The 26163-nt window shown below is 37.9% G+C and overlaps 1 protein-coding gene across 6 annotated transcripts in view; it reads left to right on the top strand.

The window, feature by feature from the left end:
- Nucleotides 1-26163, top strand: part of CPQ (carboxypeptidase Q) — a 201952-nt gene that overhangs the window by 29262 nt on the left and 146527 nt on the right. For all 6 annotated transcript variants that reach the window (XR_005255819.1, XM_038128054.1, XM_038128053.1 and 3 more), the window contains exons 3-4: nucleotides 424-631; nucleotides 24057-24264. Coding sequence is in view for 5 of the 6 variants with exons in the window: in XM_038128054.1 (XP_037983982.1) it covers nucleotides 424-631; nucleotides 24057-24264 (416 nt within the window). In the remaining variant the exon portion in view is untranslated. The remainder of the gene's footprint in view (nucleotides 1-423; nucleotides 632-24056; nucleotides 24265-26163) is intronic.

A 26163-nucleotide genomic window follows, 5' to 3' on the forward strand; every position in this document is an offset into this window, starting at 1 on the left:
TGGGCTTCCAGCTGTCTCATGTTAAGCTAAGTTGTTTAGCAACATATCAAAACATTTCCACAAAAAGATTACTATCTTTTTTTAATTAATCCCATAGGCAGCTTTTGCAAATGTTTTTATACTACAAATGATTAAAGTAAGACAATAAAGCCTATGCAAAGAGCAAAATTCCCCCTATGTATCCTTCTTGCCCTTCAAGTTACGTTTTAATACCAGCCTGATAGCATGGTTTGCAGGGTTCTATAGCATCTGTTTAGTACTGATCCCTGATAAACCATTTCACGTCGTCTTCCTTCCTCAGGACCAAAACCTAATGCTGATTTCCTGAGTTCTGTGCAGTCCATGCTTTTCTGTCTGTTAGAAGTGGCCATAGGAGAGCTATAGGAAAGCATTGCTAAAACCACTGTAATACTTTTTTTTCAGGAATTACAGCAGAAGTTATAGTTGTAGCCTCATTTGATGAACTGCACAAACGAGCTCAGGAGGCCAAGGGGAAGATTGTCGTCTACAACGAACCTTTCATCAGCTATGGCGAAACTGTGCAATACAGGCTACAGGGAGCAGTGGAAGCTGCTAAAGTTGGAGCAGTGGCATCCCTCATTAGGTCTATTGCTTCTTTTTCTATTCACAGGTAAGCATTTTTCTATTTTCTTCCTGCAACTCACGTTTCAATATTAGCTGACATGTCATTTCTGGGCAGGAATTTTTGTTCTCCATGACTTAAACAATGCCAGTTATGAGTGGGCGTTTGGTTTTGAAACTATTGGCTTCACGATAGTTCTTTTCCCCTGTGTTTGTCATTCTTTCAGAATGTTTTCAGTTTTTTTTGTTCTTGATCCAAGTTTCGTATAATATTTGTTTTCAAGAACTTTCTGCATTCTCAAGGCTGCCGTAAATATTCTGAGAAGAACCAAAACCAAATGTCTTTGGTGACAACAGGCTGTCAGTGATTCAGTGATGATATGAACTGGTCATTCTGTGTGTTTGACTAGAATGTACGTGTACAGTTTTCAACGTATTGTTAATTTTCCTAGCATAAGGCTGACTTGTACTCGATAAAGGAGTAGTCTGCTTTGAACATAATTATTTAGAACTCTTTAGGAGCAAGGTTTGTAATTCTCACACTGCTTTTTAAGTGAGGTATGTGGAAATAATGATTTTTTTCAAAAATGTTAATATTCTTTGATTTCTTAGTACATTATTTGTTTATCACTGTAGTGTTGTTACTGAAATTATATATTTTCATTTTCTGGTTGGTAACAGAATTCCTTTTTTATCTGGTAGTTTTTTCCAACTCTGAAAGCTTACACTTAAAATGCTTATTTATTGTGAAAAAGACTAGTTGAGGCATAGAGAGGAAATGGAGGAGGGTTCACCATATAGTGGAAGGCTGACAGATGCACACTGTCCTTTAACACAGTATTTCTAAAATCTTACACTGCTATTGGTGACCTTAATGCCTGCAGTGATCTTTGTGTAGGAGCCTGCTGGCTGTGATGGGAGTTCTGGTCAGGCAGGCTCAGGCAGCAGAGCTCGACTGAGGACTGGATCAGGACAGGCCCACCATCCTGTCCCTGGGCTGCAGCCTGAGCAGGACTGGCAGGACATAAGTGATGCCACACACAAAGCTTGCGGCTTCAACTGTAGAGCTCTGTTAATAAAATCATTTACATAAGAAAATATGAAAAATATCCAGTTTATACAAGAGGTGCTATATTTTGTAACATTCTTTCTTTGGTAAATACCTGTTTACAACAATACAGATCCTTTATTCCTCCCCCTAGTTGCCTGCCCAGTAACTCTTTACCCACAGAGGTGTCACTGGCAGTAGCTAACATGTCCCTGAATGTGTGCCACAACCTAACCTAGACTTGTGTTCTGCTTAGGTAACACCATGGCTTCTTTTTGATCTCTGCTCCTAGGTTTCCTTTCTGCAGAAGTCTGGGCTGGTAGGTGGAAAGCATAATAAAGCTTTGAGTCTCTCTTGAGGCTGGGACTGGGAGGTGGCTTGGGAGGCATTTGGAGGCATGCTTGAATCCACTTCTTCAGAGAGAACATGAGTGGTCACACTTCAGCACTATGAGAAGTGTGCAAGCTTCTCCATTTGTAATGCTTCAGAGAGTCAGAAAAGTCAGTAAAGCCAACTAACTGTATTGGAACACATGCAGAGAACAGCTCTGCTGCCTCTGTAGTTGCTTGGTAGCGTTTTTATATGCTTTTCCTGGTTTCAGCTGGGATAGAGTTCATTTTCTTCTTAGCAGCTGGTACAGTGCTCTGGTTTGGATTCAGCATGAGAAAAGCATTGATAGCACACTGATGTTTTGGTTGTTGCTAAGCAGTGCTTACCCTAAGTCAAGGATTTCCAGTGCCTCATGCTCTGTGAATGAGGAGCTGCACAAGAAGCTGGGAGGGAGCACAGCCAGGACAAGTGACCCACACTGACAAAAGGGATATTCCACACCACAGGATGTCATATTCAATATGAAAACTGGGCAGGGGAGGGAGGAGTTCAGAAGGTGTCAACCTTCTGAACCTCTGGAGGAGGCCAGAAGGTGCCAACCCCTTCTTGGGAACAGGCTGGGCATCAGTCAGAGGGTGGTGAGCAATTGCATTGTGCATCACTTGTTCTTCTTGGATTTACTTATTTGCTGTTGTTAGGGAAGTTTTGTCATTAAATTATATTTTTTTATTATTTTATTTCACTCTGATTTTTCCATAATGTTTAACTGTTTTTAACAGTCCTCAACCCATGAGTTTTTGTATTTCTTTTTCTGAGTCTTCTTCCCATCACACTCAGGGAAATAATGAGCGAGCAGCTGTATGGTACTTAGTTGCCAGCTGGTGTTGAACCATGAAGATGCTCCACATTCCTCTAAAGAAGTCAAAATTACCTGTTAAAAATGCTTTCTGAAATATGAAGGACTTGAATTCAGATACTATCCAAACTATTACTAGTGTATTTCTTGGTGTTCAGCAAAGATGATGTTTACAATGTATTTTCTAATATTTCTTGGAATTTTCTAATAAAGCTCATAATAATGAACAGATAGTGGAATGTGTTTCAGCAACAGTTTTACAAAAAAAATATGGTTTTGGAATAGCCTTATTTGGTATCATCAAAGAATATTGCAATATATAATATGTTGATTTTCTGAAAACCAGAAGATGGTCTCTGTCCTGTCCGTAGTTATGGTGCTAAGCAGAATTGATTCAGTTTAAATTTACTGTGTCTTCTGTTTGCTACAGTATTTATGGAAGTGCATTTAGTATGGAATGAAAAGATTAGAGGTGAGGAACAGAGGTGGAGATTGGAGGAACTGGCATTACAGCTATTTGAAAATTGAATGGGCGTAGATGCCAAATGCATATTTATTTAGAAGTATTGAATCCTTAATTGATACTGGGGGCAGAGGTGTCACTCCCAAAAGTAATTTCTTATGTAGATGCTGGCATGAAGCATTTTTTATGGTGTACTTTCTGTACTACTTTTCTTCATTTACCTTCACTTAGGGTTTTTTGGTTGTTGGTTTTTTTTTTGGTTTTGTTTGGGTTTTTTTGGGGTTTTTTTTTTTGTTTTGTTTTTGGTTTTTTTTTACTATGGAATGGATTGGTTAATGTATTTTTCCTATAATACAGAAGGTACTCAGGTCCAGTCCCTCCCTTTGGTTACTCAGTGATGACTAAATCTGTTTCTCTTATTTTTAACAAGTAGGTATTGCTGTAGGCAGGATGGATTTTCTTATCTCCATGCGTTCTCCTGTGTTTTCTTCTAATCATCAGTGGAGTGTCTCCTTGTCTGTCCTGGCAGTGTGGTGTACAGGATAGACTATGTGCTGGGTGTGGTGCTTCTTATCTCTTGGTGTCTGGGGCACTCTTTCTTCAAGTCACTTGCCTTCTTAGTTGACTGGTGGGAAATACTGCCTTGCGGCAGGGAGTAGTGTGTTAGAAGGGTGAGGGATGAAAGTCAAAAGCTAATAAAAGGTTTCTAAATGTTGTGAAAGTAAGTCTTGCATTTTTGCAATTTGTATGCTGCTGCATTGTTAACCAGAGCCTTTACCTCTTTGGCTTGTGTGTTTACTTGTTCAGTGATAAGATGATTAAAGTATAATTGGATTGTGGAGTTTTCCAAAATATCCTGGAAACGTCTTAGAAGAAAGTATCTTCCTTTTCACGCTACACTCTCCCAGTTTCAGGTAAATGAAAGGTGTAATTTCACAATTTTTCCTAAACTATATAGTTTGGAAACTAAAACTAAAACTTAGTTTTCCTAAACTAAGTTTGGTGTATGGGATTTTTTTTTTGTTTCGTTTCTTTGCTTAAGGAGTTTTGTTTGTTTGTTTTTCAAAATTTTCAACCCCTTTTCAACAGGGGGTTGTTATTTAGTTACTCTATTTGCTGGAACCATGTAAGCCAACTTTGTGGTGTGATTTCTAGATGATCTTGCAATTTGAGTAATATTGATAGGTACTGTCATTAACATCCTTGGCTTATTAGGGTTCATTATTAAAGCTTACTCACAAGGTGGAATTGGTGAAATCACAACATGAATTAAATCACTGATTGAATTAATTGAATTAAATCACTGTTCTTTTGCTGTTAACTTCATGGCTGTTCCTGGTTCCAGAAATGGCAAGTGGCTGCTGCATTGTCAAGGCAAAAAGTGTGAAGGGAATATTTGACCTGGGGATAGTTTAGTTTTCTTTAAGGTGTGGTAGTGTAACTGTGCAGTTATGAAACACCCTGGGGAGTCAAGTGTCCCAATTCTTAATAAGGGCAGGAAGGGATGAGTGTCATTATACTCAGGAAAACTTATTGATGTGTTTGTACAAGGACTCATGACACTCACTGGTGACAGGTATTTGCTGTTGAGTTTCAAGGAGTTGATTCATTCATTTTGAACAGCATTGCTAAGCAATAGGAAATAAAATTAGGGACCACGTCTTCCCTGACCTATGAAGAGATTGCAGTAGTTATATGGTATTGCAATGTTGCGTGGTGGTTGTGTCTCGTGGCATTGTCTGCCTCTTGTGTTAAATGATTCTGTTGTTTTTTTAATTTCTCATCTCTTTATTGATAGCATGTAAGAGTAGGGTTTTTTCACGTAGGAGAAGGCAACTGTAATGAATAGATAATTGGTGTAAGGGACACTCTGCACTAGACCAAGCTGCCCAAAGCCACATCCAACCTGGCCTTGAGCACTGCCAGGGATGAGGCATCCACAACTTTTCTGGGCAACCTGTTTCAGTGCCCCAGCACCGTCCCAGTGAAGGATTTGTTCCTGATATCTAATCTAAACCTATTCTCTAAAAGTTTCTTGCAGAAAAGCCATGCTGTGAAATGCCAGTGTCCATAAAGGACATGAGGAGTCCTGCAATTTTATTCTAATAAAGGGAGAGAGTCCACTAGGCCATTCCCCCTGGGGTCTCTCTTGAGGTTTTAAGAAGGTACAGCCTTCCCAAACCGCCTACTACATATTCCCCCATAAACATGTATCGTCATTTTCCCCTACAGTTTGGAAGTTCAGGGTGTCTGGGTTTTGCGGATCCATCAGAAGTTCAGACCATCTGGGCTCTGCAGTAGATTTGTGTGGACTCATTTCTCCTATTACCTTTAAGTTAAATGTCTGAGTTCTGTAACAAACTTGGAAGCTTGATTTTCATAGAGACATTAAGACCCATTTCAAAGACATTAACACTCATTTCTCCTAAAGATAGCCACAGCCATTCTGGGTGGTTCTTTCAGACCTAGTCATTCCTGAAGACATTAATATCCTATTTCTGCTGTCATTAGTGAAGACCCCCATCTGCCAAGTCTTTTGTGAAGATATTGGGACCCATTTTTTCTATCCGTTTGAAGCCATTCTCCCTTGTCCTACCACTACAGACCCTTGTAAAATGTTTCTCTCTATGTTTCTTGTAGGCTCCTTTTCCCAGTAACGATTTTCTGAAGCACTGGCAATTTGGTGGTGAAGTATTTAAACATGGGTATTAGGAGTTAAGGGTAACAGAACTATTTTAAATGAACCTTCTCAAATAACATGTGTTATTGTAGTAATTCAACAGCATCTATAATATTTGGCCTTTTGTAGAGATCTGGGTGCTTACTTTTTTTTTTTTTTTTGCTGCTTTATTAACTTGACTGTGCTGAGATTAATGATACATACCCTTACTGTAGTATAAAACAAACTGATGGGTGTTCCCAGTTCTTAGTGGATTTTTTTACAGTGAAAATACTCAGTTTACAAGGTATGGTTGAAGTTGAGCAGTAATCTGGATGACCAGTCCCATGCTACAACAGGCAGTGTTACTGAAGAAATAGTGATGAAAAAATTATTTTCTGCTACCATATTCTTGCTTTTTCACAGCAGTTAATACAACTAAATAATCAAAGGGAAAGAAGATAGGTAAAGTGAAGTGTTTAGCTGTAAGGCTCCTGAAATTATTTGACTGTAATAAGCTAGCCATAAGTCTTTGGGGTTTTTTGTTTTCTAGCTGTACATTTTTAAAACATTTCATAAATAAAAAGGTGTCCTTTAGCTATTGGTCCAGTATTTATTCTGCAGTAAATGTACTCTTATGAATTTAAAACTTTCAGTAAATCCTTCTGTTCTTCAACAACCACAGATTAGATAATGTCACAACACTGTATCTTGTAATAATAACTCCTTTAAGGGCTCAAGAAAAAAGCAAAATTGAGTGCTTTTCTGAGAACTCAAAAAGAAAGTTCCCAAGAATCCTCAGGATAAATGCTGAGAGCCCTATTATTACATCTTTTAGATGCTGCAGAGCAATCTCTCCCATATGCAAGAAATTCAACAGGGAACATATTACAAGGCCAAAATAGACCAAGTAGTACTTTGACACAATCTTGAGATTCTTAACAAGGACATATATTTGGTCAAGTTCTTTTCTTTTTGGGCTAAATTCAGCATATACTTACCTGAAGCGTTTTCCTTCACTTTTTCTTTCTTTCTTCAGTCTACAGGTGGCCAGGACACACCACCAGCTTGTGAAGCTCCAGTAACTCTAATAAAAACTTTGTCTGGATTAAAGCTGAAGTCCTTAATGGCATGGTGCAACTCAAGATTTATGACTGAGGTTGCATTGCTGATCCATGTCATTACATATGGCACAAGGCTAGTACATAATCTCATGGGATGTATGTGAATTTGAAAACTATTTCTTTTCCATTGTATTTCCATTATCTTAATTTCTCCTTTCTGTAATCTCACTTCATTTATTTTCTCCTGCCATATATAGTCACGGATACCTTTTTGTATATAAATTGTTTTCCATTGTATTCCTTATGGGTTGAAGACAGGTCATGCCCTTCTCAATCTTGCTGATGGTGTGTGTGCATTAGTGGCATTTTTCAGCTCTCAGGTGCTTTCATAGGGACTTTTTACCACATGACCTCTTCCACTGCTTGGTCTGCTGCCTTTGATTCCAGGCATCAGAATTGCTTGCTAAGGAGATCATCTTCCTTTCCCTAAAACTCCATGTCCAAGAAGAGTTAGGGCTTATTCACAGCAGTAGCAACAGATTCAGCTTCCTCTTCTTGCCCTGTCATGTTTTCTGAATTCTGGGATGATACAGTACTTTTATTAGTATTTATTTTGCTTTTTGGTTGGCTTTTGTTTGGTGGGTTGGTTTAGTTGTTTGGTTTTGGTTTTTTCTTAATCACAAAGAGATGCACCTGGCCCTTTAAATGAATATTCAGTCTTTGAAACTCTATATCTTCATATTGTGTCTTGAGCCCTGAAGGTTTCTTTCCCTCCTGTCCTGCCCTTCCTTCCACTATGAATACCACTATGTCCAATTTTTTGCTGCCATCTTAGGAATCTTTCTTCTTGTGACCCGTTCTGCTGTCCATAGAGGGGAAGCAGTGGCATGTTGCACTTGGCATCTTCCCATTCCCCAAGCTTTGCACAGGCTTGGGGAATGCACAAAGCCTAAGGGCAGCAGGAAGCAGTGTGATGATTGTAGGGATACAACAGTAGTGATGTAGCATGACTGAAGAAATCAGGAAGTGCCATTGATTATTTGTGATCACTTTTCACTTACTGGATTAGACTAGGAACAAGAATTGATCATAAGAAAAATCTCAATGAGAGACTGTCCTAAAGCAATATCCCGTGGCAATGGAATACAGCAGTATTGTCTCCTCTTCTACTAAGGGAGCAGAAAGCAAGGATAAAACCTTTATTTGGGGTCTAGCAAAAGAAAATAAGTGCACCCCATGTTTTATGAGTGTCTGGGGAGCTCATGGAAAGATTCTAGTTATGTTTTATAGTGCTGTGCATGTTGTCTTGCTGCCCTTAGAGATATGAATTGGTGGTGTGCTGTGGGATTAGCTCTGCACTTAGAGGCTTTCCCTCCGGGATGTCTGTAAATTTTCTTGACTGACAATTTGTTAATTTTTACTTTGCTTCCTATGTTCCCTTCAGGCCAACATGCCAGACTGAATTCTGCAGTGCAGTCATTGTGCTCACTTTTGGGCAAAGCCTCGCTGCCAAAAAGAGACTTAGAAGAAGTCGTTAGAAGAAATGCAGCCTATGTTTTAGGAGATTATTGTATTGTGCAGTGGGTTCTTGCTATTTTCGCAGCAATTAGGAATCAAATTTCAGGTAACTTCATAATAGTGAGAAATCTGTAGATGTTTCTTCAGTCCCAATCTCTTTGGCTTTTACCAAACTTTCTTCCTCTTTTTTGCTTTGAATTTCATAACTGGATTTTGGTTGTTTTTTGTTTCCAGTAGATGGGGCCTGATGTGACATTGCAATCTCTGTGTAATATCATACACCCGGCATATTTTGTTTTCTTACAAAGTCACTAAAATTTTGATGAGACTAACAGGAGCTTTCTCTGCTTCCTCCTAATTTTGACTCCTGTTCAGGAATATGTTCATGTAATTGTGAAGAGTTTCATCCATTTAGTGTCTAGTCATACAAGCAATGTCCTGTAACTTGGTAGAGGTAAGGGCTAGTAAAATCTCTTTTGATAGACTCTGTTATCTAAAAAGATTCTCTGAGGATAACAACCATATTGAAATCCAGGCTGCCTCACCAATAACTTCCCAAGGCAAACCTTTAGCAATGTAGTATTCCATTGTTTTTTTCCATGTCTTCTGGACTTTCCTAATATTACTGAGTCATACATTAAGTAGGGGGCTGGATGGCCACCCATATCACAGTTAACTCTGATCTTGTTTGAATATAATGATCACCCACTGATTAGGTTTGGTAGTATTCTGAAGTTACTAAGTTTTATTCCCCCTTTGCATTACTGGTTCATGTATATAAAGATGTTCAGGGTATAAAACTTCCACGTTTTGGCTTTCACGTACTGGGCTATAAGAAGTTACAGCTGCGCTTGTTGTGGGCTGAGCACCAGCAACTTCAGCAATTTCCTATGATTTCTTGTTTCTCCCTAATCAGCTCCATCTTTCTTCAGTGCTGCCAACCTCTTCTGAGTCTGTATGAGTTGTGGTGCCTATGAAAATCTGTTAGTAAGTTCAGAACCCTCTGACATGCTTATAATGTCTGGACCTATCAACTTCAGCTTTGTTTTAAAGTCCTCACAGTATTTGGTTTTCTTGATGTTATGTTTGCCCAATTATCCAATCACAAAAAAACCCCAAACAAAATTAAATGTAGCAGCAGTTTTAATTAAGTAGCTTAGAATATATAAAATTGAATACACTCAAGATATTGACGATAGAATTGGGTTAAAATGAGGAATAATCTGGTTCTGATAATAACGCATAAGCAAAAATTACAGCGCGGGGTGCGGAGTGCAAAGGCTTTTAGACCCCTGCCACCTCATGTACAAGGTCCTCAAGTTACAATTCCCCTTTTTATGCTGTATGTCATCACCATCTCCTCCCATTTTTGATTCGTCACACTTGTATCTCCACCCTCATCACCTTCATCATGCATGCTCCACCATTCTTTTAGGTGGTCGCACCACTCTTTGGGGGTCGTCCTGGAGGAAGGCCTATAGTCTTCCTCCTGTCCTTTATTTCACCTTTTGGATTACACATCGTATGGTATAAGTCAAAACTAACATAATATAAGCCAATATTATGTTCTAACATTAAAGCAATAAATGTCATATAATTAACATTGTCTTGGTGTCCAACTAAATTTTCCTCTCTTCCAGATAAATTTAGCAATAGTTATCTCTTGCTTCTTCCTGTTCTGAACATCTGGAGGAGAAGGTGGGGACAGACCCCTCCTCTCCCTTTTTTTTTTTTTTTGGCATTTACCTTTTAACTGTTTTGTTACTTCCAAATATTGATTACTGTATCAATATTGATACTGTTTCAATTTTGTCAACACAAATCACACCTATTTATCACATTGATTACACCAACAAGGGTCTCACTAGTCTGTGGTGACCATTTTGTGGGGGATTGAAGGAAAACCTGACAACACAAAAGCAGATAATGATTACAGAGATATCCAGCTAATACAATGCCCGTGAATGTGTTTCTCAATCTGTGTATTTATTTTCAGCTGCTGATAAGATCTGAGAAGTATGTGGACTGTTATTTTGTTTCCCTGTAATTCTCTGTGTTTCTTCTATAAAAGTGCAGTAACTGTGGATTTTATCTGGTGTGTTCATATCCAGAGCACATGAACATTTGGCCCTGAACAACTGGGAAAGATTAAATAGTCCCAGAATGTTTGTGCCAGAATGCTACAGAATTTGGGTGTTTGGGGTGTCCTGGCCTAATAGTCTCTTTTTTTCATTTAAAAAAAGAAAAAAAAGAAAAAAAAAAAGAGTGAGGAAAAGAGTGTAAAGCCTCTGTTTCTTCATGTGTTCTAGGATTACTTCCAAGGTACACAGCACCTCACTTTTTAAATTTTAGTCCAGACAATGCTGAAACAGCTCGTACAGAGGTCTATTGTATTGATTCACCTGCCTATCCAATTTTATTTTTTCATGTCTTTTACCATTATTTTTGTGGTTTTACAGTTCCTATTTCCCACTGAGTATTGTTTCTACTTCCTATATTACTCAAGATACTTTTTCTGAATGTTTGTCATTATTCTTAATGATGTTACTAAAATTTATCTACATATTGCAAAACCATTTCGGCTTATATGTATTGAAGTTTTATTTAGGAAACATGATGTATCTGCTCTAAAGCTCCTGAAGTACTCTTCTTCCCTTTTTTAGGTTTACTGCTGATTTCCAAAAGTGAGCATAGATTTTTGCAGGGACTTTGGCTGTATTTACATGCATGTATACAACATAAAATTTTATTTTGATATATAGCTTTTTTACTTATGTAAAACCAACAAGCAGCCAAATACAGATGCCAATTTTAAAATATATTTGATTGCTAGTCAACTGTTAACACAGTTAATCTCTCTGGTCAACACCCCAGGCATGAAGAGGATTTGGAAATGCTAATTCCTCATTTTGTTTTGCCTTTTTTGCTTAAACATGTGATCAAATGTGTATGGTTTATTCCAACATATTACGATTTCTCTTTACATGAATGCTTACACTGTTTTTCAGAGGGCAGGTGGCCTCTACTTTCTGCTGTTTCTTCCACTTCCCACAGTCTTACTTGTGGCTTGTCCATATGGCAGGGTATTTCTATGTTCTTTCATTAGATGTTGTCATCTTATAGGATGGCCTCACCCTGCTGTTATCTGTACTACAGTGTATGTCAGACATTTAAGTATGATTAGCTAGACCTATTTGTGTGATGAAACCCCTTGTTTGTGGCACACAAATTTTGACTTGTGTTTTTAGGAGGACTTGTGTTTTTAGGAGGACTTGTGTTTTTAGGAGGACTTGTGTTTTTAGGAGGACTTGTGTTTTTAGGAGGACTTGTGTTTTTAGGAGGACTTGTGTTTTTAGGAGAGCCAATTGTTCCACAGCTGTTCTTTAGAATTGTTTTCTAGATGTAGGCTGGTGTTGATGGCCAACAGTAATAGTGGGTTCTTCCCTGTAGAAGCAATGTCTTGTGCCTCAGAAGTGTAACCATTTCAATTACTTTAATTCTTTTCTCCAGATTTGTTTTCCCCATCAAATCCAATCAGTCACCTGCGTTTCTCTTATTGTGTCCATCTTGTTGCATCAAATACTAATGCTTTTGTATTGCCTCCAGGGTACAGCTAAATGGTGAAAATCCTTCTCCATCTGGTTTATTAAATGAGAGGTGCCAGCTCCTGTCTCTGCTCTGCCTGTGATGCCAGCTTTGATTACTTGCCTGTTGTCCACTCCTTCAGGCATCGTATACTTTCTCTCTTTTTGTTCCTATATTTAGGATGATGGTACAAACCTAAAGCTGTAACCCAAATTTGCTTTTTAAATTTGACTTTTGTTTGGTATTTATAGATTGTTTCCTTTAGCTCGTTAGGTGAGTAGTCTGTGACTTCTGCTAAACTGTTTCACCTTGCCTTTCTTTCCTGGTCACTATCCACAGTACTTCTGCCTTGGCTGTCTAATGTGAATACTGCAAATACCCTGTGAAACAGAGAGGGGTTGTCTTTTATCTGCTTCTGTTCATTATTATTATTATTAAGCAGGATTAAGCTTTGACTGCACTTCATGGATTTTTTTATCCATTGTGAATGTAAAAGAAGAACTTTTCTTTTAAGAATAAAGAGCAGAAAGGAACTATATCATTTCTGACATATTTCTATTTGAATTTCTTAGCAGTAATTTGCTTGTGACTGTGAAGCACACAAAAACACCTCAACAAGAAATATTGAAACTCCATACTGTTCAGCTCTGAAAAATTCAGATTGATTCTAAACATTTGTGCACTGAAGAACAAAAGGATACTTCTGTCAGATAAGGGAGAGTAATCAAGTGAATCAATTAAACCCAGGGGTTCTGAAGTTCCATTCATCACTCTGCCTTGTGCCTCCACGGTATCTTGAGCAGAACACAACATTATCTCTCTTTCTCTGTTTATAAGCAATATTAATATTTCTTGAATGTTAATTTAGGATAGCATTTGTACATGCTTTACTGTAAAGAGGACAACATTAAAAGTCAACTCTTCTAAACTGTGTGTAAGTAGTCAGTAGTAGATTATGCAACAATTTGCACGTGCCAAAACCAAATAATGGTTGTATTGCCACGTAAGAGTGGGTGACTACTGCTGATAAATAATCCATTATATAACCATGGGGGGTTTTATTAGGTTGATTGTTGAATTCTGCTAGATTGAGATTCAGATCTGTGGGAAGGCTCTGGTAGGAGGTGAATGACAGAGAATACAGTTCCTTATGTAGGAATATTGTAAACATCTAAACATTTAAAATGTTTAAAAACATCATAACATATAAAAATATCTAAACATTTAAAAATAATTTGTTGACTGTAATTCAAAGGATTTGAGTTCAATTCAGTATTAACTCACCATGAGAGAGTTAAACCCACTGAAAAGAGCACAAAGGAGTTGGAATTTCAAAAAAGTAAAAGGCTTTGTCTTAGTAACATTTTTATATCAAGAACAACATGAACTTGAGAAATCAGGTTTTTGGATTCAAATGTGATTTTGCCAAAAATCTGAGTTTTGGAAAGAGTGAATTCCCAGGAGAGATGTAAGGAGGTTTTAGTTGTTCTTCTGTAATCTGTGTATTGGATAGAAAGCAGTTTGTGATCCTTCTTTGAGGACAGTTTGTGTCTCCCTCTGAGTATCTCTATCTGCAGTCTCTATAGAAGGAAAAAAATTTTCAGGCTCCCAGTCTGGGGTTTTGAGAAGGTTGCAGTTGCTGTTGGGGGGGACACTAAAATGCCAGAAATTATGTGACGGGACCAGGAAACTTGAGTACATGCTCTGTATCTCCATAAGGGGCATTAGAGGCATGAACGTTTTCTGCTCAAGTTCAAAGACCTTGGGAAGGGATGCAGCACTGTCCATATGCAGCCAGAGTCCTGGGCAGTCGAGTTCCTCTGAGACCATCCAAGGCTGTAACTCCACAAAACTATGGGGATTTTTTCCCCCTCTTCTTTTACTTAGTCTATAATGTTGACACTCTAAGAAAACAGAAATGGTGTGCTGCAGCATGTGAGAGAACACTACCATTTCAGTCTTGCCAGAAATGCAACGTGAATAGACAGACCCATGAGAACTTTAGCAGAGCTACTTGGAATAACAAGTGCAGCTTATGTTTTTAGAAGTGTAACTGTTTCTCAGTGTCTAAAATTAGGTTTCAGTCATGCAAATCTTTGTACTTCTGAGTGACAATCAGTGATGGATTCCTTTAACCCTTCCCATGTAGAGTGGTATTTTTTTATTCCTTCACTGTTATGATTTTACTTAATGGACTGGCTTAATAGTTAGTGAAAGGATGCCAGAATCCAGGCAATTGCAATAGGATGACAAGGAATTGGAGAATACCATTGGAAAGCACTAGACTTGTAGGTCATGTTTGTCTGCAGAAGTTTCCTGAGAAAGGAAAGGAGAATTCCATTCAGTCCTCTAGGATCTCCCACATAAGGTATCTGAAGCTTTTAGTTTTGTTTGGTTTTAGTCCAAATATGTTTGGGGCAGAAATTTTAGCCACAAATACACTATTGTTTCTACCTCCTCATGAGTTTTTCAGGCCATTACAAAAGTTAACAGGGAGCAGAGCTTGTGAGCTGGAGAGTCCAACTGTCATGGTTTCCTAAGGATGGTCCTAGACAGGTCTATTTCCCCCCAGTGTTTGACGAATCATGAACTTCCAAGGAGAAGTTGTTTTAGCAGCATTTTTGCAGTTAAGCTGCTCAACAGTTTCATAGCTCTGGCAGCAAGAAGTGCTAACCTGTGATTTGCAGTATATCCTGGGTCACATCAACCATCATTCATTGCAGGTGAAGAGTTCTGTGGTTAGATCAGGGATCAAGCACTGTCCCCTTAAAACAGGAGGTTTTTTTTAATACTGGTATTGATCAGTGTATGGGCTACATCACAAGATTCACCTGAAGGCCAGTGAAACTTTAGCTTCATGTTGATGAAATTATTAAAAGCCCATTTTGAGAGCTGGGTGTACAAAGGCTGCAAATTGCAGGTGATCTTTGTGCTGCACTTACAGCAAAACCAGAACAATTGTTTTAAACTATTTGATCAATAGTTATGAATTGTACACATTTGGGTTTGTTCTGTAGAATTTGCTATCTGTTTATAGACAAGTTAGATTTGAAACAAGTACAATTTCCAGTGAATAATTTAAGTAACTCCATTGCACTTACACAGAAGTGTAGCATAGAGTATTTTAGAGGAAGAAATTTTTTCTTGACTGGTAGCTGCAAGGTAATGCAGCCTGCATATATTAGCTTGTAAACTAATGCTTCTGCTTCTAAAAATTATATTATACACTTCTTTCTAAGTAGGTATAGTTTTTTTCAAGATTTTCTGTTTATATTATTCATGAAGTTATATACATGGTCTCAGTGTTAACAGTCATTTGCAATCAGGAAGATAATTTTCTTGCACAGTGTACTTTGTGGGGTGGGGAAATAATAACTACTTAGTACCTGAACATTGGGAAGAAAATTCACACTTTTTATTCTGTTACTGTCCTGCAGTGAGATCTAAGTGATCCCTAAGTGATCTTCAGTGTTTTCCTGCATTGAGCCCTAAGGCTGTGGGGTGCCCACGGGGCTGAGTGCAGGTGCCTTGCTGCATGCCTCTCCTCAGGGAGGCTGCCTGAACACGAGTGAGACCCTGGACACATGGGTGAGGAGGAAGTGGGGAAGCCTGTGGTCCTCTGTGACAATCCTCTTCTCCTGGAGCTACCAGGGGTGGACTTGGAGAGCTCTGGCATTCTCACAGCTGTCACTTTTCAGGTAGTCTGGAGTCTCATCATGTCCCTAAATCCATGTCACCTTAATAATTCATCTGATCTGACTGGCTGTGTGCCTGTATCTCTTGGTTCCGGTCCAAAATCATTTGTGTATTTTAATTTATGTACAGCCTGTAAAAGTGATGATCATTATTGTACCAGCCTCCAGCCTGCTACCTTTTTTACAACATTTTCCTGAGCAATATGGATCAACTAATGAAAATGAGAGAAAATTATATTGTTCCAGATAGTCTCTCTTCCAACACAGACTCTCATAGGCACTCTTTATTCGATATTAAAGAAACCCATAGATTGCAGAAGTGGAATTCTCTCTCATTCAGAAGATGATGAAGGAATTGCTGTATGTCCAGGATTAAATGGGAAGAGGAAAAACCATCAAACATTACACAAAACAATATGACTATATAGTGTATGCTGCAGAGCACAACAAACTTGATAGCAAAAAAACAGTGAGAAAGTGTTGCATTTTGTCAGCAATTTCTGTTTTTCTTTTGAGGAAGGAAAATTACCTCTCAGACTGAGCTACTTTCTCAGAAAGCCCCTACGTTAATTTCCTTATGAAAACTGCCGTGTGCCAGGTGTTCTTCCTGCATACTCCCAAAGACACCAAAGATCTAGGACGGCAAGATCCCCAAAACTTATTCAGTCAACCATGGTTTGTATTTGGTTTGGTTTTTTTTTAACCTGACACTCTTTGTTTCCCAGACACAATTAATTGCCAGGAAAGGAGCCATACCTATGGGGACAGTTTTAATATCATCTGATGAAGATTATGAAGCTTTTGGAAGACTCTGCCACTGTCAAAAAATACATCTGGGGAAAGAACACTCACGCTTGGCATGACATTTTGTGAGGCTGCTCAATATTTAGTTGTAGTTCACCAAAGTTAAAATACTATAATGAACTGTAAAAATACACTCTGTTCCTAAAAAGAATTTTTCTGCTTACAGTGGATTTCAGGTTCAAAAGTTAAAAATTCAGGGTGTCAGTAAATTTGAAGTGATAGGCAATTGCCTGAATTTTGGAAATAAAAAATACCATTTATTGGAGAACAAGTTCATCAAGTAAGCGTAATATACTAGTAGATAACATTTTCTTATTAGGCATTTATAGTGCAATTTACATTGCATAAGTGGAACTGTATAATGTGTGAACTAGGTGACAGGCAGATGCAATGGTCAGGTGTAGTTAAAGCAATCCCTTCCAAGTGACACTACTAAAATTTCTCAGTTGAGAGAAAAAATAAGTGGTACCCCCTCTGTGTTATTTTTACTAATGTATTTTTATTCTTTTTTATTTGAATGGTAAGAGTATTGGATTAACAGAATATCAAAAAGATGTTTAGTATTCTATAGTAATTGGAAGCGTGGGAGTGAAAAAGGCATTTATGTAGTGAAGATTTTTCAGAGTTTCAGTTTTCTTCAGAAAATGTTGTGGCTCACCTGGACAAGTATCTTGCAGGGGCTTTTTTTTTTTTGCTCACTCCCTGAAATTGAATCCAGCCTGTCCCTTCACTTTCTTTTCATATCCAGTTAGGTTTTAAAGTCTTCTCCCCTGTTGTCCCACCCCCTTCTGTTGAGGTTAATGGAAGTGTTTCAGTGGAAAAGCTTGTACTCACAAACAGAAGAAAAGATAACTATTTTCTTCTCTTTTACTTTTGGGATTTAATTCCTTTCTGTCTGAGATGATAATAACTATGTTATTCTACTGTTGAGTTTTTTATTTTTAAAAGTTCTCCTCTTTAGTCCATCCACATAGTTGCTTTTGGTACAAAGATATTTTGTCTCCTGCTGACTTAAGAAACATGTTTACTGTCTGTCAATGCCATTTATACCTTTTATGTTTTTTTCCTTGACTACCTTTATATTCCTGTTGATACTCATCTTATTTTTAACACTTTAAAAGTGTATCTCCATGAGGCTTTGTTTGCATTGCCACAGCTTGTTGAAGGGAGACGTTCCTAAATGCATATGAGTTTAAGATTGGTTTGCTTTTTATGGAGGACAGTGTCCAAAGAACACTCTGCTCTGAATGGTGGGTTTGCTCAGAGAAGGAAGGAAAGAAGAAAAGCACCATCCATATCCTGTTCTGTGAATCTGAGACTTTCTTCTGCCTCCTTTCAGACCTTGCTCCCCTCTATTTACCTCAGGGGTCGTCTGATTAAAAGGGAGAAGTTTTATGGTGGTAAGACAAATATCCTCTATCCCTACCCTTTTCCTTCAGCTGAGTGTTGGCTGCATGTTACCTTTACCATGACCATCCTTTGAAAGGAGGAGGGAGCTCCCTGTGCTGCCCCACGATGTGTTCCGTTCAGTGCCAGGGCTGACTCGTGTTTCTGGTGTGTATGGATGTGCCTGTGTGTGGGAGAGCTTGACCCTCTTTGCTACTCCATATCTCCAATGAATCAGAGGGTTGGGAGGACTGACACTGTACCCTGAAAGCTCTAATACCTCTTCACACCTATTTGTGCTTGATCATTTTGATATAAGAGGTAATTGTAACAATGAAAAACATCATTAAATGGAGACAGACTGGAGAGCAGATCAGTATTCTAGCTCTTAGTTTGCTTTTGTATTGCTAGGCTTGTGATGCTTCTCTGTCTGATTTGCTGCTTTCCAAATAAAGAAAATGGTGGGGGGTTGTTGTTTTGAGTTACGATTTCTTTTTTGTTTGTTTGTTTGGATTTATTTATATCCTTCCTGTAGGTGTAATCTATAACATCTCTTCTCAGTGAGATTTTATTGAATTTGTTCTCTGTGTACATTGGTCCCTGATGATTGAAGGGGTCATTGAAGATATAAATAGGACTTATGCCCACGGCTGAGAAGCTAGGAATTCAACAAAAAAAGTCACAAAGCCCATGAAGCCAGAATCCTTGCAGCTGCTGGCAATTTGGGTTGCCAGTGGTGTTCACTCCAGGAGCCTGCTCCTAATATACCTATTGTAGCACATTGCAGGCAGCTGCATTCTCACAGGGATGTAAACATGGAAGGACAGAGCTTGGTGATTCGTACTGAGCATAAGGAGGCCAAACAGGTGTATGACTTAAATAGTTCCCTCAAGATGTCAGCTGCTGGAGAGTCATCCTCATGTCTGTAAGATCCAGCAAGTTTCTTTTTCAGTTGAAGAGCAGCTGATGAGCAAACTTTCATTTTCTACAGATTCTTGGGAAGCTGTTCTACTTTCCCAGCAGTTGGATAGTCCCAGGGTAGAATGCATTGAACTTCATTTGATCATTTTACTATTCAGAGTTGTTTTCTGCTTCTTGTTTGGCAAACCATATCTAATCCATGCTATTTTAAAAGGTTCTATACTTATTGGAGAATTCTCTTGGTGCTTGTGTTACTGAATATTATAGTGAAATGCAAATATATATGTGTAAGTTTGGGTTTTTTTTTTTGAGTGCTCAGCAGTCATTAAATGTGGTTTTCTAAATGTTAATTTAATTTGCGTCCATGTGATAACTGAATAATGCTGTGTTCTTCTTCAAAGTGAACTTTCCTTGGTAAGGCTGGTAGCCTCTGGAGCCTTTCTTACACTCTGTTGCACACCATTATTTATTTTTGCACACCATTAATAATTCCATATTTGTATAGTATTTTTACTCTGCAGTTTCTTAACATTTTCTGTGCATATTCCTATTTGGTTTTGAATTTGACAGTCTTGATATCTTTTCAACTTACTGTGGACCAACAAATCAAATCCCACCAAGACAATATAAGAAGCAAACAAAGAAAGTGAGTCTTGGGACAAATAATGACAGAAACACAAAATTAGGCTGAATTTATTTCTTTTATGTTTTGCCAAGTGGTTGTAAATGGGGAATAGTCTTGATTTTATTTTTATAGACCTAATTCTTCTGAGATAATTAATAATACTTTTGACGTTTTGACTAATTGCAATTACAGTTGGCCTCTCTATCCAGATATTGGTGAGACTCTTGGAAGAACATACACAGTTGGAGTGCACACAAGGGCAACTTTTGTTTTGTAAGGAGTTTGTGGTGCTGGAAAAGGGAATTTATTTGCATGGAGTCGGGGCTTTGCCATGCTGCTCGTGACGCAGAGAAAGTTACAGGAGTGAGGCACTCGGGAGTAGCTGCTCTCTGTAGATAACTGTGAGAGCAAGATGTGTGGTTTTCCTCCTGTTTTGCTGCAGTATGTTCCATCACCCCCTTCAAAGTGAAAAGTTTTGTATGTGATGAGGGGATTTTCTGTGCTATGTAGAATATCCAAGTGAAAAAACAACAGCAAAGTATGTGGAAGATGTGAGCCTGTTGCCGAGTTAAGGCTGTGATCTTGCCGTGGGTATAGCTAGTGATTAATGTAGTCATGGCTCATTCCTGTAGTCATATATACAGGAATGTATTTTATGATTTAAGTCAATCTAAATGAACTAGCTGATCTGATATGAATTTTAGTTTACATGTGGTTCATACAGTGAATTTTACATGGGTCCTATAGAAAATAAGTGGTCACATATCTAATTAGAGTCTTGCAATGTGTTTGTCTGAATGAGCAAACTTAGACAACACTGGCAATTCTTAGACAACATTGATTTTGTATTTCCCAACTCTAGATTGCTTTTCTAGGTTGATGTGAAGTATAGTGCACTGGGGGTATGTGCATACACATTATAGCTGAAATAAATATTTCAAAGCTTTCATATAATCAAGTTTGGATTGGTTGGGGTTTTTTTTTCCCTTTTAGCCGTGTTAGAGTTCTTGTAATGTCATGCTTACTTCTCCCCTTAGGAGATTGCTATCGTTTTCCAAGGCTTCAACTTGAGATCTGTTTTCTATCAGAGCATCCAGTTTAGCTTGAAGCACTGGCTCTTACACAGTTTACTTTTCCCTGGGCATTTTAGCTTATCTTAGAGATAAGGGTTGGAAGTGCAGGAACAAAGTAATGGAGCAGGCAAGGTCAGCTACCACAGTAAGAAGAGTTAGAACTGACCTGACACCAGCAGCACATCTTTTCATCCACATTTTTTAGTTTCTCCACATTTGATTTTTTTACTCAGAAAAGAAACTAACTAGCTGCTTTTTGAAATTTTTATTCTCCCTTTACACTTTTGTGTAAGATACAAGCCACATCTGTTTCCTACTAGCTATTTGACATGTACTTTTAACAGAGAAAATGTGGGGGTTTTCCTTGCTTTTATTCATACCATGACACTTTTCTTAACGACTTTCCAAGATGTGAAATCTAGGGGTTTATCAAAAGCAAAACTCAACCACTTTATTTATCTGAATTTTGTCAGCTGTTGAACAAGAATGTCAGGACCAAATGACTGTGAGTTTGTAGTAACATTAATATGCTTTCAATTAATACTTTAAATATGGATGTGAGGTGATTCAGTAGATCTAAAATCAAAACAGATGCTTTTGTTAAGTAAATACAAAATAATGGGAGAAGAACTACTTGCCATCTCTTCTGAACACCAAATTACGGTATTGAACTGGGGTATCGTATATTAAAATAGCCAAACTACCCTAAAGTTTTGCAGGATTATTTTAGGGTTTGTTGTATAACAGCATTTTTTAGAGAGTGTGTGTTTGAAGCAGATGCTAACATGACTCTCAGGTGTTAGTGGGAAATTCCAGAGGTGCACCTTGCTTGCCTGTAGGTACCAATGTTTTTAAGTTAAATGCTGATTCAGTCAGGGTTCTTTGTGATGTCTATAGCAGCTGTTAGGAGAAGCTTTCCTTTCATTTCCTTTTCAAGGTGCCAGGAATGGTAAATGCAAGAGAGTTTTATCTATTTTTTTAAATAAGATCCTTCTTCTTTTGAAATAATAGTCCCAAAATAATTATTCAGAATCAATGAAAAAAAATCCTTTCTTGTCATTCCCCCTGCTTCCCCTCCCCCCCCCACCAAAAAAATTCTTTCTCCTGATTTTCCCAAACGACATCCTGTTTGCCCTGTTTTGAGCCAAACTCAGGAATGCTTCTCTCCATCTGTTACACAGAGTCTCCTAGTAATTTCTATTTTGTTAGTTCTTGCTCAGGTCTTGCCATATGGTCAGTAGCCTTTCCAGTTCTTGGTTATCTCTACATAAAAGGAACTTAATTTGCTTTGCTTAGATTTTTTTTTATGTACTCTTTGGCACTTTATTAAGCAATTTATTATGCAAATGGTGTACTTAAAACATGGCATGTTTTGCATGCATGTAGACTTTAATCAGGTGCATCCCAGGATGCTTAGTGTCTGCCACAAATGTTTTCTATGTGAGTCCATCTTGCAGCATTAGGAATCTACAGTACTGTGGTATTGCTTTGTGTCTTTGTACCGGTCATGCTTAGGGTCCGTTTCCCTTTTTGTAGAAATAATTTGGGCCGTCATCCATTCCTGTCAGATCCTGGTATCATCCGAAAAGTTGCTGGCTCTGCCAGCTCGTGCCAGTATGGTTTAATTTGGGTAATAGGGTTTACCTTTGTAATCTTGGCAGAGTGGTAGTTTGAGCATACAAATGTCACTTACGGGTAACTTCAAATAGCATACAAATGGCCCAACTTATGGGCTAGCTGGGTAAATTTTGTACCCGCAAATGTTCCTTCACTTGAGGTGTGTAAGCATGTGTGGATCATAGTGAATAGTCAGAAGCCTTATTCACAATTGAGGTGGAACATCAGGATAGAGTATCTGCAATAAATGTGCTTGCTGCTTAAACTGGAGAAACAAATACAGTTTTAGGGATTTCTTTTGTTGAGAATCTGAGAAATAACAAGGACCTTGAAATCGGTGATAAAATTTGAATTACTGCAATTCAGCATATACACCACATTAGTACTAAGACATAAACTTGCCAGAAGACACAGGCAAAAACATTCATTTAAAATTACCAGAAACAAACAGTTTCTGCTCAGCTGTTGAATGTAGGGTTTGGGGTTTTTTAACGTTAGTGCATGAAACTGTCATCTCTCTTTTTCTTTTCTTTCCATTCTGTTTATTTTACATTGTTTGGAAAGACTCTTGGTTAACATGCTGGATTTATCCCCAAACACTCAAAGAAATATTAAACATGTGCAGCAAGCTATTGCAGTTTAAAAGTGGGGATGAGGGCTGCCTTTTTTTTTCTGACAAAGAGAAAGAAAAAAAAAAAGAAAAAAAGGTCAGAACTTGTAAGTCTACATGGGTTTATCCCACTCAGGGAGTATTACATGGCACAGGAAATGCTGAGTTTCAGGTTAAATGTTATTTCAAAGACGAGCCATGGGTCACATGACCTGCAAAGCTGATGGGAACAGACACTGGCCTTTGATTGAGGTTCAGCTGTACACAACTGGGAGCAATAATTTCCTGAACTGTTGTCACTTAATAGACTGATCTGTCTATTTTCTGAAGAAGGTCCTGTAAGACCTCTGTAAATCGTTTTTACTATTTCCATGTGAAACAAATATTTACACATATCTACTCTGCAGGTTATGTTATTGATTACAATATGACTTGTTATTGTTGAGAAGGGATTATTATTCATAATAATTGGAACTGAATAATCTCTCCCATTTTACCTAATCTATAACCTTACGAAGTAGGTTTCTCATTTTATCATTAACATCTCTCTTCCAGGAATTAAATGTTTGGGTTTTTTTCCCAGTTTAGAAGGCTTAAAAATCACCCAATTTAAATGTTTTATTGTTTGTTTAAATGTATAAAAAAGTGTGTCTGCTGCTGTGAGAAGGCTCACAGGTGAAGATTTTCATGCATTGTGCATGGTTCTGGGCAACTGGTTTGGTTTTATTGATGCGATATCGCCACAGAGATGGGTTCGCTCAATAAAACCGTTGGTCCAGATGATCTCCAGAGGTTCCTGCGAACCTCATCCATTCTGCAATTCTGTTATTTAGAAAAGAGAATTAAAATTTAATTTCACTACTTGCCACAGGAAAAAAAAATGCACTTACGGTAACCTGTTCATTTAAACTTTTCATTGCTTTTCTTTCTGGTAAAGCAGTGAATGGAGTGTGATATCAAAGCATGGCAATGACCTAAATAGAGCTGACAATGAATAGAATTCTAGACATATATAGTAGTAACAGTCAGATATTCTGATTAGTGTAAAAACACTTGATGTATTTTGTCAAAAGATTTATTAAAAATTGTAGCTATGTCCCTTTTGAGAGTGTGGCAGGGATGGTCATGATGGTCATTCTTTTTAATAATTCTACAGTAATGCTAAAAAATTACAGAGCAAAGTTGTTAACACTGTGTTTTGTTGGTTTTTATTTTAACAGTCCACATACCGGGGGGCAGAGTTACCAGCCTGATGTACCCCAAATTCCCACTGCTTGCATCACTGTGGAAGATGCTGAAATGATGTCACGAATGTCTCTCCGCGGCACTAAGATTGTTGTGCACCTGAGAATGGGGGCTAAGACTTACCCAGACTCTCTGTCCTTCAACACTGTGGCAGAGATAGTTGGAAGCAAGTACCCAGAGGAGGTGGGTGAAAATATACAAAAACTCCTCATTTTTTCTTTAAAAATATGGAAGAAACAATCAAAAAATCAAACCGGCCCTTTTGAAGAAATCCCTAAAACAAGTAACTTTTATTTACACGCTGTTCTATATTTTAGACATCTTAGCTTTTCAATCTTTTACAGGTAACAGGTTTCATGGCTATGTTTAGCAGGTATGTATGGTTGGATTAAACCGTCTGCTCCACAAATTCTATTTGAACATTTTATAATTCTACATTGTTGTCTTCCATTTGTAAGACTTTTCTTCTTGCTTTCTCTTTTCTTCAAACTTCTTAGCTAAAAATCATACAAACCAAACTCTTGGTGCTGAAGGATTTGTGCCTGGTACAAGGTCTTCTGTGTCAGCTTACAACAGGGAATTACTTCTGGCAGGATGTTTTATTGTGAAAATTTTGATGAAACTTCAATTACAGCAGCACTAGAAATTGCTGCTAGAGTACCTACTGAGCCACAATGCTTTGTTGAACACTGTACTTTTATGGCTTCAGTGGAGAAGAAGAATGACTATCTCCGACTGTTAAACCAGGCAAGAGATTTTATCTTTTCTGAGATGACAGATCAGTAGCTCTGGCTTGTGGTGTCAGAGATCCTCTGTGTTAGCATGAGTGTTCAATTTCAGCAGCTTGGTCACTGGGCAGGGAAAGAGTAACTACCCTGATGGTTGATTGGTTTACATAACATCACCTGTGAGTCTAGCTTCATGAAACACATATTTACCAAGTTAAATGTTCTAGCTTTCTAATTACAGTGCATTTAATTTAATTTAATGTCATTTGCATTTTTAACAATATTTCTAACCAGTTAATTTGCTATCTTTCCTGAATTATGTTTGGTGTATTTCAAAATTTGACATTTCAATTCAGGTTATAAAGTGTTCAAATGTAGCCCTCAAAGATATGTAAGGTGCTTGCCTGGACTTGATTTTCTCTTTGCTGTCCTTTTCTGTTTCTTTAAGTAATGAAGTGGATTGGGATCTCTCCACTACTTCCACTGACAAGCTCATTTTTCTTAAACACTGGGTAAAGGCTTATTTACAAGCCCCCTGCTGATGATAATGGGAGTGGTAGTGCACACACTTTGAAAATGTAACTAAGAAACAGAAAAATAAAACAAGTGAATGTTTAGGGTTTTTAGTACTCAGTTCCTGTTGGATCCTCAATGGGTCCTTCACCGTACTCATTCCATTGCGTTACTCTGGTAAAAATGGGAACCATCTCACTATTTAGGCAATAAAATACATTGCAGATCCAAACTCTTACAATGCCCTCTATGCCAAAGTGTTTCAAAATGCAGTACAAATCCTGGGGAACAGAAAGGTGCCCTTTCCATGGGCCAGAATTTCAGTTTAAGTTTTGAAACAATCCCAAATCTGGATCTCTGAACTCTGGGTGAGAAATCAACAGTGTGTGGTATTGCTCTTACAAAGGTCTAAAGCAAAACATTTTAAAATTAGGTAAAAATCTCTGAAACATAACGGGCCACAGGTATTGCAGCAAATGATAACTTAAACCCCTGAAATGTAGTTGAAAATGAGGATTGCTGTAGGACACTGAAGAGAGTGTGTGAAGTCTGGTGAAAAGGGATTCAGCTCAAGATGTAACTCCACATTTAGGTATACTTGTGTTCATCTATATATTGACCAGAATTTAATATACTGCTTGATTGATAAATAATTAATTGATTTCTTCCATGAGATTTTAACATATTTATTAACAATAATCACCATGAACTGAAATAATATGTCTGACAAGTTTATGCTACAAACAATATTTATTATTATTAAAATACATTAAAGGAGAATTTTTTTTTCCAAACCTCTTTAGAGTTTTTGGGGGGTTCTTTTTTGTTTTGCTTGGGGTTT

The sequence above is a fragment of the Motacilla alba genome, chromosome 2 (genome assembly GCF_015832195.1).
Source record: "Motacilla alba alba isolate MOTALB_02 chromosome 2, Motacilla_alba_V1.0_pri, whole genome shotgun sequence".
In the NCBI taxonomy this organism is placed as follows: Eukaryota; Metazoa; Chordata; class Aves; order Passeriformes; family Motacillidae; genus Motacilla; species Motacilla alba.